The 13,304-nt window shown below is 35.2% G+C and overlaps 1 protein-coding gene across 1 annotated transcript in view; it reads right to left on the bottom strand.

Annotated features, from left to right (window-relative positions):
• Positions 1 to 9,849: 9,849 nt before the first annotated feature.
• LOC121729346 (protein obstructor-E-like) overlaps positions 9,850 to 13,304 on the bottom strand; it is a 38,636-nt gene continuing 35,181 nt past the window's right edge. The window contains exons 5-6 of the mRNA XM_042117827.1: positions 11,879 to 12,084; positions 9,850 to 10,098 (exon numbers count right to left, since the gene is read on the bottom strand). Of these exons, the coding sequence (XP_041973761.1) occupies positions 10,027 to 10,098; positions 11,879 to 12,084 (278 nt within the window). The 3' untranslated portion in view covers positions 9,850 to 10,026. The remainder of the gene's footprint in view (positions 10,099 to 11,878; positions 12,085 to 13,304) is intronic.

The following is a 13,304-nucleotide window of genomic DNA, read 5'->3' as shown; positions in this document are numbered from 1 at the left end:
GGAATATAATTTAACCGAGTTTTATAAGAATAATGAGTAGCGACATTGATATCAGCTAGCAATAAGCATCTAGCTGAGTAAACAAACGGAATCTAATAAGGCCTATGTAAATGTTTTCGGCGGAATCGAGTTTGCGCGGGAAATCGCGTTACCGCTCGGCATGTTCCCCGCATTACTTTGAGTGACTGTTTTATCAGTTTTGACGCAAATTGATAGCAGGTGAGTATTTTGTTTCATGCCTTTTATGCCCCGAATTAGGCTACTTGACCTATATTCAATTTCATTGAACAAATACATATTTATAGTAGAACTTGGCCTAGAAAACCGTATTTCACCCTTATCGTCTAAAATAAAAGCTTATGATTGATAAATAAAGTCGATTTGAAAATATAGTTTTATGAAAATAGGATTTGTACTGACGAAAACGAATTTGCGGTACTTCCGAATTGGATGTGACGTCATCTCATTCCTAATTTAATATCTTTTATTTATCGCGCTCGTTATATGTAAGTTTATTTGTACATAAATAATAAAAATAAGCCTAGAAAGATTTGTAAAATATATTTTCTTGAATAATTCAAATAAAACATCAGTTTTATAAATTATCTCCATTTATTGTAGACGTGAAATGAAATGACCAAAACTTTTCTTCAAATGTTTTCAACATTACAAATGATTTCTAATTTCTTATTTAATTATTTTCTAATTTTTGGGTACTTTTAGACGCGTACATTTAGCATATAAAAAATGTTCAATAAAGAGAGCTTAAAATACAAAACGTATGACGTCACACTATGGCGGACAGTGTTTTCGGCAATGATATTCTATGTTACTAAGTATTTTAGAAACTCATTGGTTTTCGGCGCCATTTATAAGGCATATTTTTCAATTAACATTTTTATGGGTTTCTACTGTGTAAAATATTAAAATATAAGTTTTTTTGTAATAATGAATAATTATTAAGCGATAAGCATGAAGAAAAAAATTAGGTCAAGTAGCCTGTGCACCACGTTACTATACTAAGCTCGAGAAGAACACTCTAGTCACATTTATAGTGCTAGTTCACTGCATGATTGGTGCGAATTATCACTCTAAAAAATCAGCCAAGTGCCAGTTGGACTCTCGCACGAACCACGAAGGGTTCCATACCGTTATAGAGCAAAAATAGCCAGAAAATTGTGTTTTTTGTACGGGAGCCCCCTTTAAACTTTTATTTTATTTTAATATTATAATTAAAATATATTAAAGTGGCAGATAGCGTGTTTAGTAAAGGACTTTGTGAAAAAATCAAGTGCCTACGTCTTGTTATTGATATCGAGCAAAAAAGTCCAAAACAATCATGTTTGTTGTAAGGGAGCCCCCTTAAATATTAATTTTGTTTTGTTTTTAGCATAATTGTTGTTATAACGGTAACAGAAATACTTATAAAATCTGTGAAAAATTCAGAAGTCTAGCTACAGCGGTTCCTGAGATACAGCCTGGAGACAGATAGATAGACAGACGGACAGACAGACGGACAGATGGACAGACATCGAAGTCTCAGTAATAGGGTCCCGTTTTTATCCTTTGGGTACGGAACTCTAGAAATGTATGACTCCCTAAAGTGATATACTTAGTTATGAACACCTAGAACATCGCAGAAGTCATTCCAGACCCCTTCTAATCACAAATCCCAAAGGGTTCGCTACCACTACGTAAGACCTTTGTTTTATTAAGAATGAGCGACACAAAACGATATAATATTATTTTAACATAGAATCAACTCAACATAAAATGGAAATCAACTTTTTTAAAATATTTAAAACCAGAAAGATAACATGATAAAAAAATTACAATCTATCTATCATCATAGTTCAACTGTCAACATACTTAAAAATACTGGAACGAAGTTCCTTATCGCGCGTTCGGCGTAAAGGAGGCTAGACAGAACGATACTTGACCTCGACATTTTTTATTAGTACCTGCATGGCAGATGGCGTTTTTTGAGAATAAACAGCGACGCGTTCTTAGTATTCCTGGGCGTCAATAGATGGCGTTTTTTATTAATTTTTTTGAGTACATATATTATGTTGTAGGTTTTTTGAACATTTAAGAAAAAACTTCGTTCCATTCACCTCTCAATTTTTTATGCTCCCTACTCTTAAAATATTATGTCGATTTCTATTTTATAGTCTCTACGAAAGTAGCGTATTAGCAACATGTCCGCAGCCTTAACGTAAATTGAATTCACGTTAAATGTTAATTCAGTCGGTTTGCTTTACGTTAAAGTAATCTAGATCGTATAGATTATTGGCAGAGTCGATCCTGAGATGTTTCGACAAGATTTTAGCCATAAATAATTTTTAAAAACCTTAAAAAAATTTAATCGAACATTATGGCAAAATAGGCGAAAGTTTGTGACAGTGTTTGGGACCATATTACTGAGACTTCGATGTATGTCCGTCTGTCTCCAGGCTGTAACTCAAGAACCGCTATAAATAGAGTTCTGAAATTACAGATTATGTATTTCTGTTGGCGCTTTATAGAGGCATTTATAGTATTTGTTCTTATGAACAAAATATACTTAAAATTCAATAAAATAAATATTTAGGGGGGCTCCCATACAACAAACGTGATTTTTTTTGGGTTTTTTCGCTTGTAATCAATAATGGTAACAGCTAGGCACTTGAAATTTTCACAAAATCCTTAATTATATTTTTAATTTAATAATACAATTTTAATTAAGTAAATATTTAAGGGGGCTCCCGCCCCGCCCCCATACAAGAAACACAATTTTTTGCCTACTTTCGCTTTATACCGGCACGGAAACCTTCGTGCGCGAGTCCGACAAGCACTTGGCAATTTTTTTTTTATTTCTAGCAAAACTATTGAACGAATGGTAAGCTTTGGTATGCTATTCAGTATTCTAATTAAGGCTCTACATTGGCTTTCATTACTTTTGAGCCTGTAAAAGGACAGTGTTCCCATGGGTTACTGTATTTGAAGCTGCAGGAAAATCTATAAATATTAAATACTTACTTACTTATCTCTCAGTACTTTTAGCACAAGCTTTCAAAGTAACTCCGAAGAACCAAGTCACTTTTTCATCTCAATCGACGTTTCAAATAAAACTTGTGACAAACTTATTGATTGCTCGGTTAAAAGTTTCGGTGACGTCACAAAATGGCGGCGCGTTTTTTACAAGCAATAAAACTTTGCGGCCAACGTTACCTCAGTGTCTGGGGACACGGGAAATTAATTTCTAACTTGTCTCCTCGCTCATTTATTGTTTTTAATTATTTTTAGGGTTACGTAGATAAGGGTTGAAACCTAACCTATACTTAATTAATTAATTAATTTATTTATTTACAGTAGGCTACATAGGCCCATACAATATATACCTTAATGACTAACATACATATAAATTATATACACTTAATAACTATTAATAACTTAATAACTTTATCACGAGTTATCGGCGACGTGATGCGCGCTTCATTCCGGAGTCTTCCCCGGAACCTTCGGTAGACTGTTTGTCAATCCAAATCGTTCCATTCGTTACCGAAAGCCTTTTATGCAAACAATCACTGCCGTTATCTTGGTGAAGTCTTGTTGACTGTGAAATTAGTAAGGAACCTCATTTGTGACGTTTCGATCCATGGATCCAAAATAGCAATCACCTAAAATGTGCTTTTAGCCAGCTTCATTGGGCTATTTATTCAAGTACTTTTAACTGTTATTTTAGTCACAAGTATTATTGACTAAAGTATATGGTCAAAAGTAACTGTAGTTTTGACTGATTTTGCTAGTCAATAGTACTTTTGACTGGTTAAGAAATTTGACTGCAACATATACACATTATTTATTTCAGTTACCAGTAAATAGTAATACAGCCAAATCAAAATATATGTACCTAACTACTAGCCTTCAATTTTAAGTATTTCGTACGGAACGATACGCGCGGGTTCTACTCGCACTTGGCTGGTTAGTGGTTTTATAACGGTACAAAACTCAACACTCTTGAGAATAAAGCCATTAGGTAAAACTCAAACAAGTAGAGTGCTCTATAAGTATTCACTTTAACATGTCTCAAGTTAAAGCCTAGGCATGGTCTAGGTTGGTCGAGGCTTAGTTAAAGTCTGGGCTAGTCTGGAGGCTTAGTGCGACTAAGTTCAAAGCTTTGACTGTATTATGTTTCAGAGAAACGAGCAAATAAACAGAGCTAGACAAATCCTAGTTTTTGAGGAGTATTTGAAGTCAGCTATAACTACTGAACCACTTTCCTACACTTTTTATTCCCAACACCCTTTACCTACTTAGGTACTTCGTAAATCGTAACTATTTATAATTTAAGAATATTTTTGCTTACAGAAAAAAGTTACTTAAATATTATGCTTGAGTTCGTCCAACTTTTAGATCGTTCAGTAAAACTGAGGTCTTAACCGACACGTTTTCCTTATCACTTCTTTATAGAATAGCATTATTGACAATATGCGTTCGATAATAATATTTTTATGAAGTCGAAATCAACATTAATATTAAGATCGGCTAAATAATTATAAAGATGCTGTGTAAAAAACTAAAAACGTCTTGGCCAAGGGCTCTGGTAGGGGAAGAACGAAGTGTTAGATATTGTTCACATACGACGATTGGCAACTCCAATTCCGTCGTTCTTAAAGTTGCCCACAGCCTATATCCACTTTGAAAAATTGTGAACCGTAATAAAATGTCATCGGTAACCCGCGGAAGGAAGATATGAAATTAGTTAAAAGCTGCGGCCTCCAGGGCACACTGTAACTATCTATTACTTAGCCAAGAATGGGGTTATCCGTATCGGGAAATGTGACACGAGGATCAAAGTACCGGGTAAGTGCGAGTCGGATGAACTTGTGAGGGGTTCCGTTCATTTCAGCAATGGGTAAGTTCTGAAATAATATCCAGTATAACTAACTGACTAGCGCGTGACGTCTTGAATCATCCTACTGTTGATTTGTCATTTATTATACGATGGAAATATTCGCAATTGACGTAGTACTTATATGACTTTTTGGGGATGTCATATAAAGGAGTGAGCACTCTGAGACGGGCCGTGCCGGGGCTCAGCGTGCCCGGGCTCATCGCAAAAATCCGCCTCCATACAATTTGTATGGAAGCGGATGCGCGTATCGCACACTGTGTCGGGGCGCAGCGGATTTCCGCTTCCATACAAATTGTATGGAGGCGGATTTTTGCGATGAGCCCGGGCACGCTGAGCCCCGGCACGGCCCGTCTCAGTGTGCTCACTCCTTAATACGTCACACTTGTCTTACTAGTGTCAAACAAGTGCAATATGGCGATTGGCGACCTATTCAAATATCATTAATGTACTGGCTTGTATTAGGTTAATTTAGGAACAATTACTGTATTAGCTACCATGGTTAATGGGATAAAGGCTGGTGACAGCGGATCCAGTAACATGTTCAGTTTTTTACTTTGAACATGGAACCCTGAAAGCGTAGGTTTTACTGTAGGATAATTACGTTTTTGGTCACGCAAAGTTTAATAAAAATTGCTACATTATCTTTTGATCAAAGGGTAATTGTTATGTTTGCTATGCTGCGTATTTACTTACTAATATAGTTATAACAGGCATAGTAAAAACAATTCGTAATGTTGGTGTTTCGAATCAATATTTTTTGTCATCGTAGAGACAATGATTGTCAAGAGCTTCTTGGACCAACTACTACAAAGCCCCAATTCTCTTATACATATAAATTAGTTTTACAATAATTAAAAAAGTTGCAATGTGAACTGACCATTTCTGTGACAAAAATCACAGAAATTACTACGAATACCTACTCAATAAAACAGATCTATATCTTTGTCGTAATAAAGTAAGTATTTTTTTTTTGTGAAATAAGGGGGCAAATGAGCAAACGGGTCACCTGATGGAAAGCAACTTCCGTCGCCCATGGACACTCGCAGCATCAGAAGAGCTGCAGGTGCGTTGCTGGCCTTTTAACAGGGAATAGGGTAATAGGGGAGGGTAGGGATGGGAAGGGAAGGGAAAAGGGGAAGGTAGGGAAGGAAATAGGGTAGGGGATTGGGCCTCCGGTAAACTCACTCATTCGGCGAAACACAGCGCAAGCGCTGTTTCACGCCGGTTTTCTGTGAGAATGTGGTATTTCTCCGGTCGAGCCGGCCCATTCGTGCCGAAGCATGGCTCTCCCACGTATAAGTTATATAAGTATATTTTATTGACCGTCTCTTTTATTGACAAATCTAAAACATCTCATAATCTGCTAGGCATAAAGGTATTCCAGATTCCAGACGGATCGTAAAGTATAAATCATATAATTCCAATAAAATGTCAGCTGACGACAACTTTGAGGATAAAATTTACCTTTGAGTATCAGACGTAACTTGAATATAGTGTGGTAAAGACAGGCCCTAATTCACGTAAAAATGTCTCTTAAACAAATGCCTTATGCTTGCTTCATGAAAGTATAGATTTAGGTCTGACTTTTTAGACGCTCATTTTATTATATTTTGATTGCCGATTTGATACTTGAAAGATCATATTTCTTATAAGATAATAAATTGATCAGCCCGAATTAGCCTAATAATAGCTTGGGGTTAGAATCTACGACCTAAGCTACGGTCGAAATAAAAACTTTGAACTACTGATCAAGGTTTGCCCAAAACTCTGTAACTACAAAACTGTCATCAGCGATATTTAGCAACTACCAATTACAGTAATTAGTAACTATTAATTCAAATGTAGACTTAAAATTTACAAGTGAACTGTTTGACTTTCAACTTGGCTACGGCAAATGGACTTATCCCTACTTCAGTATCATAGTTGGTATCATGTTACCTTCGTTATTTTGCTTTTATTCGATCATTGACAATAGGTATCAGGTGTAGCGTCGATGTAAAATGATAGAATAACTTTGGGAGCCATTTCCAACGAAGTTAAATGGAGCTTGAAGTGAAAAGTTTGGGAACGCAAATGAACCGTCAAGGCACGGTCGGCAAAACTTTTTTTAACAGTTTGGTGGGCGGGTAAGTTACCTATTTGACATACACATAATAATAATTAATATTATTATGTGATGTTGTGTGATTATCGTGATTAAAAAAACTTTTTTTTCTTAAACGTTTATTCTAAATTTTTTACAGTATAAAGCTAAGTTATGACTTATGACTATTCATCGAAAATACATAATTATTGTCGTACAAATGAAATGATTTTTACGGAAACAAAGGTATGGTTTGGAGGTATAATTTATAAATAATGAGAAAATGTCCTTCAAGCTAAAAAAATACACATTTCTCATAATTTCTAAGACGAGGGTTTTGACAAATTTATTTCTTTACTAAATTTTTTATTCATTACTTAAAAATACACGTGGTCTCATTTAAATGTACGAAAAGATTTCTTCTGATGTAGGCCTTGTTGAATTACAACTTGTGTTTTTTGCTTTTTACATCAAAGTTGGTTTGTAGACATGGGCGTACCCAGATAGGGGCAGCCCTAAGGGCTAGGGCTAGAAGATAAAATAGACGTCAATTTTCATGATTTTTTGTTTCAATATACCAGATCGACCATTTTCTCGAAACAGTTATTATAATGAGCTGCCCCCCAAGCTGAAATCCCGGGTTCGTAAAAACAATAATAATATGTTATTTTATTTACATCAATGGTTTTTCTAACAAGTAATAAAAATAACGTTGTTTTAAGTAGTATCTATTTTTAATTATCGACGTAAATATTGTAAAATGCCTCCCTGTAATGATTTACCCCGATACTAATAAAAATATTTACAGAAAGAATGGCAAAGTCTTATTTTTGTCTGGAGAATGGACCCCTTAAATATTTATTCGCTGCGTACATAATATCTTTATTAATAAGAGGGTACTTATTTATAAATATATTTTTCAATGTAATGTGAAATGTATGAAATCTATGTGTTTGGATGAACTTACTCGATGTAATAAATATAAGAATAACGTTAAAGTACTTAATATTAACTTATCTAATGGTAGAGTGACCAAATGTTGGGAAAAAATTCAGATTTTTCTCGTTTTAGATTTTTTTTCTTTATTGTAAAAGAAGGCTGCACGTGTCAATTGATAATATACTTATATGAGACTTTCTTTACTTAACACAGTTTGAATTAAAACAATTTTAAATGTAATTTGTAATTTGGAGACTGCGAAGTTTACAAAAGTGTTGATACAGACCAAACTAATCTTTTAAGTCTTGTTTAGGGTATGTTATTCGAATATTCGAATACTCGTTTTATTTGAATATTCGATGATTTTATTATTCGAATATTCGCCAAATTATTTTTCGAATAATTCGAATACTAAAAATATTTTTTATTTTTGTTTAAAATGCTATCAAACATAAAATTAACATGGAATAAGAACATAATTAAGTTTATTTCAGAAAAATAATATTATTTATGAATATTCTACATCTTTAATGATATAAGTATATAAATCTGTTTTTAGTCTAACTAATGAGTATATGACCATTCATCGTCGCCGTTGACCATGTTTTTAGTTCATTGTTGTTCATGTTCATTACGCCAGAAGGGTGTATAATGTATATAAAACAAACTCGTTTTTTAAGAAGGTAATAAATGTAAGTGCAATATTGAGATTTTTAAAATATGTAGTTAAAATACAAAAGATAATTCTTTTATACGGCTTTCTGGCTTGAAGCTCGCGATGTGATCTATTCGATATGTTGATAAAAATTTGCTATTCAAAAGCTTTACCACGGCAGTCCTCGACTGATAATTGAAACAGTTAGTACAGTATCAAAAAATGTCGATGGCTCCTTAATATCATGTTATTTGTGTTATCAAACTTCAAGTTACTAAATTCACCAGCTCTAGGATTGTTTCACCCTCCCCCAGGGCTTCGTTGCAATTTTTTTTCTTTGTTGTGGGGTTGGTTTTCTAGTGGCCGTTTTTTATAATTTCGAGCCACATTGACACAGGTGAAGCCGACTAGGTGAACTAGGTGAACGTGGATCGAAAATATCAAAAAGACGGGTAAGCTGGCTTAGTATTAATGAACAGATATCATAACGTCGAATATCATATTATTATTTAATCTCAACTGCTGCCTAGCAAGACTTAAGCATAATCACATGAGAAAAGTAAAAGGCGCTACGATCGAAAACGGTTTACACTTTACAGCCTTTCTTTTATTGCCCAGCTGTAACCTTAAAATATACATTTTTAAAGTGTTTCACAATAAAAATTAATTATGTCTTTATAAAGATTTATGTTGATAAAAGTAAAAATAAGAATTGCTTACTTTATAGCATTAACAAAATAGGTTGTACATGGCTGTACGAAGCTTTTTGTTACTTTAATCCAGAGTTTTCAGCATTTTTCAATATTTTTTAATTATTCGAATAGTATTCGAATTATTCGAAAAGTTTTGTAAAATATTCGAATTCTTCGAATAGTAAATTTTTCGAATAATAACATTCCCTAGTCCTGTTACAAATTACAAAAGCAGTCTAAAATGTTTATTTTGTTTTAACTCGCTGACAAAAACGGATTAAAGTAATGAAAACATATTTCGGGAGCATGTTTTCGGAGGAAAATTAGGCAATGCCTGCGATTATTATACGCTTTTCTTAATTATTCATTACTAAAATATGGTTTTAAGTTGATAAGGCGTCAGCAGAGAGCATTAATTTTCATTAGAATTTGCTGCATAATTTTAATTTAAATAATAATTCTGATTAAATGTAGAGAAAACTACCTTATTGTTGGCATCGTAATATTGATATTTGACATCTTAGATTTTTGTTTGAATTTATATGAATGCCAATAATTATAATTTAGAATTTTCTGTAACTATTAAAGTGCCAATAATAAGGTGTTTAACCTTACAATTTTTTTTTCTTTAGAAATAGGCGGATATAATGGAATGTCCTGAAATTACGGAAATATATTATGGTCACTTAGAGTATTCTTAAGAGCATTATGAAGATTTGGTAAGGTAAGTTTAGGCCTTAGGACCAGTGTGGTTTGAGGCCTAGTTTCTGGGCCTGGGGCGGCCTTGTTGCTGGTCTTGGTAGTCGTTGTTGTTTGGTCTCTTCTGTGGTGTCTGGAAAGAAAGAGAAAGTAATGAATATTTTGCTTGACATGGTTTAATAGATTTTGAGCTTAACCTATTTAGATGACAGTATACTTTTTTACTAATATACGTTAAACTAAGTAATACTTATTGTGAAGTAAAAAGCGATGAATATTTTTAAAGAATTTTGTATTTGAGTAAAAGATGATGCGAGTGTCTGTGGGCGATGATTTACTCAATTATTCTTTGATTGAGTAAAGAGATTTAATTTTAAATTTTAATCAACCAGGGGATTTTTACTCGGGGACTGTGGCCATCAAATTATAAATAGCAACTAAGATCATTTGCGTATTACGAACTATGTAGTTGAAAATTTTATAGTCTGGCGTATCCATTTTCCAAAGGGCATCAGACCGAGAGATTACGAGTAAATCCTTGGCCCAATGCCGTGGCCAAGCTTTCCGATAAAACACCCATATTTATCATGATTATAATTTATAATTAAAAAATTGGCCAAGTGCGAATCGGACTCGTGCATGAAGGGTTCCGTACCGGTATAGAGCGAAAGTAGACAAAAATTGTGTTTTTTGTATGGGAGCCTCCCTTAAATTTTACTATTAATTATTAAAGTACAAATATAATTAAGGATTTTGTGAAAATTTGAGTAACAGCCTGGAGACAGACAGGCAGACAGACAGACAGACAGACGGACGGACAGACAGACAGACGGACAGACAACGAAGTCTTAGTAATAGGGTCCCGTTTTTACCCTTTGGGTACGGAACCCTAAAAACCACGACTTGGTAGTCATACATGGCCATGTTTATCTAGATCGTGACCACAGTCTGACAGCGTGCGACGCGCAGCTGGTGACTCTGTGGTCGCAACTAGATACTGTTTATACATGATAGTGAAATGGGTGATTTTGTAACCATACAGTCCTATAAGGATGTTTGCGTGACTGAAACCGCTTGTAATGTGGCCCAAGAGAGGGCCACATACACTAAAGGCGACATAGTGGCGAGTAATGGATTATTATTAATTTATTACATTCAATCCCCCATTCTAATATCATTGTAATTATACCATTATCCGTTATCCCCCATGTCAGTATTACAAGATCCTTATTAGATCTGCATACAGCATACTGTCAAGCAGAGCCAGAAGTAATCAAATACGTTTTGTTTAAGTAACATGGATGACATTATACCCAAATACAGTATAGGACGAAAGGATGTGACAGGATGTGACATCTAAATGGATTGGTGCCGTGTCACCAACTGGTGTTGGCACTTGGCATTCATCAGTCCTGGAGTTTTGGCTTGGCTGGATATAATATCGCGTATTTGTGTGTATGTTTGTTATGCATTATGCAATAGAGACATATGACAGACAGACTGTGTGTGCAGCTACGAATAATATAGTTTTTATTATTCGTAGGTGTGCAGTGTATGTGAAGTATTTGTACTATCAGATAGTTTGATTCATAGGCAGATTACGGACCTACGTAGTTTGGTCGAGTTATGTCAAACTCAGACGCCAGATCGCGACTTACATGGAATTGACGTAATCCGACCAAATTACGTAGGTTAACATTTTAAACTTTCGCGTTGCATTATAATTAAACTTTTTTAATTGTGACCACGGCCGTTGCAACACGGCCGAAACGTCGAGGAAAGTATGTACTCGTAGTAGCATTACTACTTAAATAAGTCGCGTTAAGTCCCGATTAAAAAAGTTTAATTCAAATGACGTAGGTCAGTCAACTGCCAACGAATCAATTTCTTCGATGGTACATGCGCCCACTTACGTTGGGTTCCTCCTCCGGCGCGGGTGGGGTGGTTGTCGGTACATCGCAGTCCTCAGTCGGCGGCACGACGCAGCGCAGCGAGCGGCGGTCGAACACAAGCATCGCCGGGCAGCGCTGCAGCCGCGGGTAGCCGCCCTGGCATTGCCAGTAGCGGTTGCAGGACTTGCCGAGCGGCACGTTGCCGTTCGCGTCGTCGTTGCAGAGAGCTGGAATGATGATGATGAAGTTAATAATAATAACTCCCACGCCAGTTTCGGTGACGGTGGTTGGCTTCATTGAAACCAGGCCAGATACGTGGGAGTAATTTTATATTGCCTAAGTGTGTGCGCAGTACACAAGAGCACTCTCTATTTCTTTTACTCTCATAACCCAGTGAGACGGATGACCGACACGACTGGTGAGAGGTTAGGCGCAGGACCGACTTTTTACAAGCCCATCCGACGCATGGATCATCTTACTTGTCCGACAATTAGGTGATCAGCCTTCATTGTCCTAACTTAACTTGGAAATAACATGTTTCCAAAGCTGGAATCGAACCCACGACCTCCTAGTCAAGAGCCACGCTCTAAACCACTGGACCACGAAGGCGTTAAATTGGTTAAAGAGTAATGCCAAAAAAAAAGATTTAAAAAAATATAAATTGCAACCTAAAATAAAGCAGAAAATATAATAGATATCGAAAAGGTATCGATAACAAAATGTGATTTAAGCGAATTTATAAATATAGGACAATACGAATTCCCAGACGTCTAGATTCAACAATAGAGTTTGCACGGAGAATGCTTAATGTGTACCTAGGACCAAAGCGTCTGGAACAAACTTGTTTTCGAGTACAAAATATAGGGGTATTTTAATATTATACAGTAAAAAAATTCATTAAAATAATAAATCCATTGTAAAGCATTATCCTCATTCAAAAATCAAAATAAATAGGCGAATTGTTGGCGAAAAGAGCGCGTTCCTAATTTTAATTTCGTAAAATGACAATATTATATTTTTTATTCCAAAAATGAATGACTTAGAAACATGTTATAAAAGTCCATTATTTTTAACAAGTCACAATAGAGTAGAGATTATAATTATTCTCTTTGCGCTAGATAATGCGACACATAGCGTTGAAAGTAGATGAACGGCTTATTACTGATGATAATTACAGTGAAAGCTGATCCGATGAATCGAGTTGAGTGTCCGCCGTACACGTACATTATTAATAATATTATGTCATGTTCGCGAAACATGTTATGTAATTAGCTACATTCTATCCCAGGCATTTCTACATGGGACACTACGGCTATAATTGGCATAGCTTGTTTTATGCTTGCGAACAATAATATAGAGTCCAAAATAGATAAAATTCGCTAAAGAGCAAAGGACTAGTCTGTATCCATCTCTTCATTAAAAAATATCACAATAAATTCAAATTCAG

This window comes from Aricia agestis, chromosome 8 (assembly GCF_905147365.1).
Source record: "Aricia agestis chromosome 8, ilAriAges1.1, whole genome shotgun sequence".
NCBI classification, from domain to species: Eukaryota; Metazoa; Arthropoda; class Insecta; order Lepidoptera; family Lycaenidae; genus Aricia; species Aricia agestis.
Note: the sequence above shows the minus strand (reverse complement) of the source record. Positions and strands in the feature narration are given on the sequence as shown.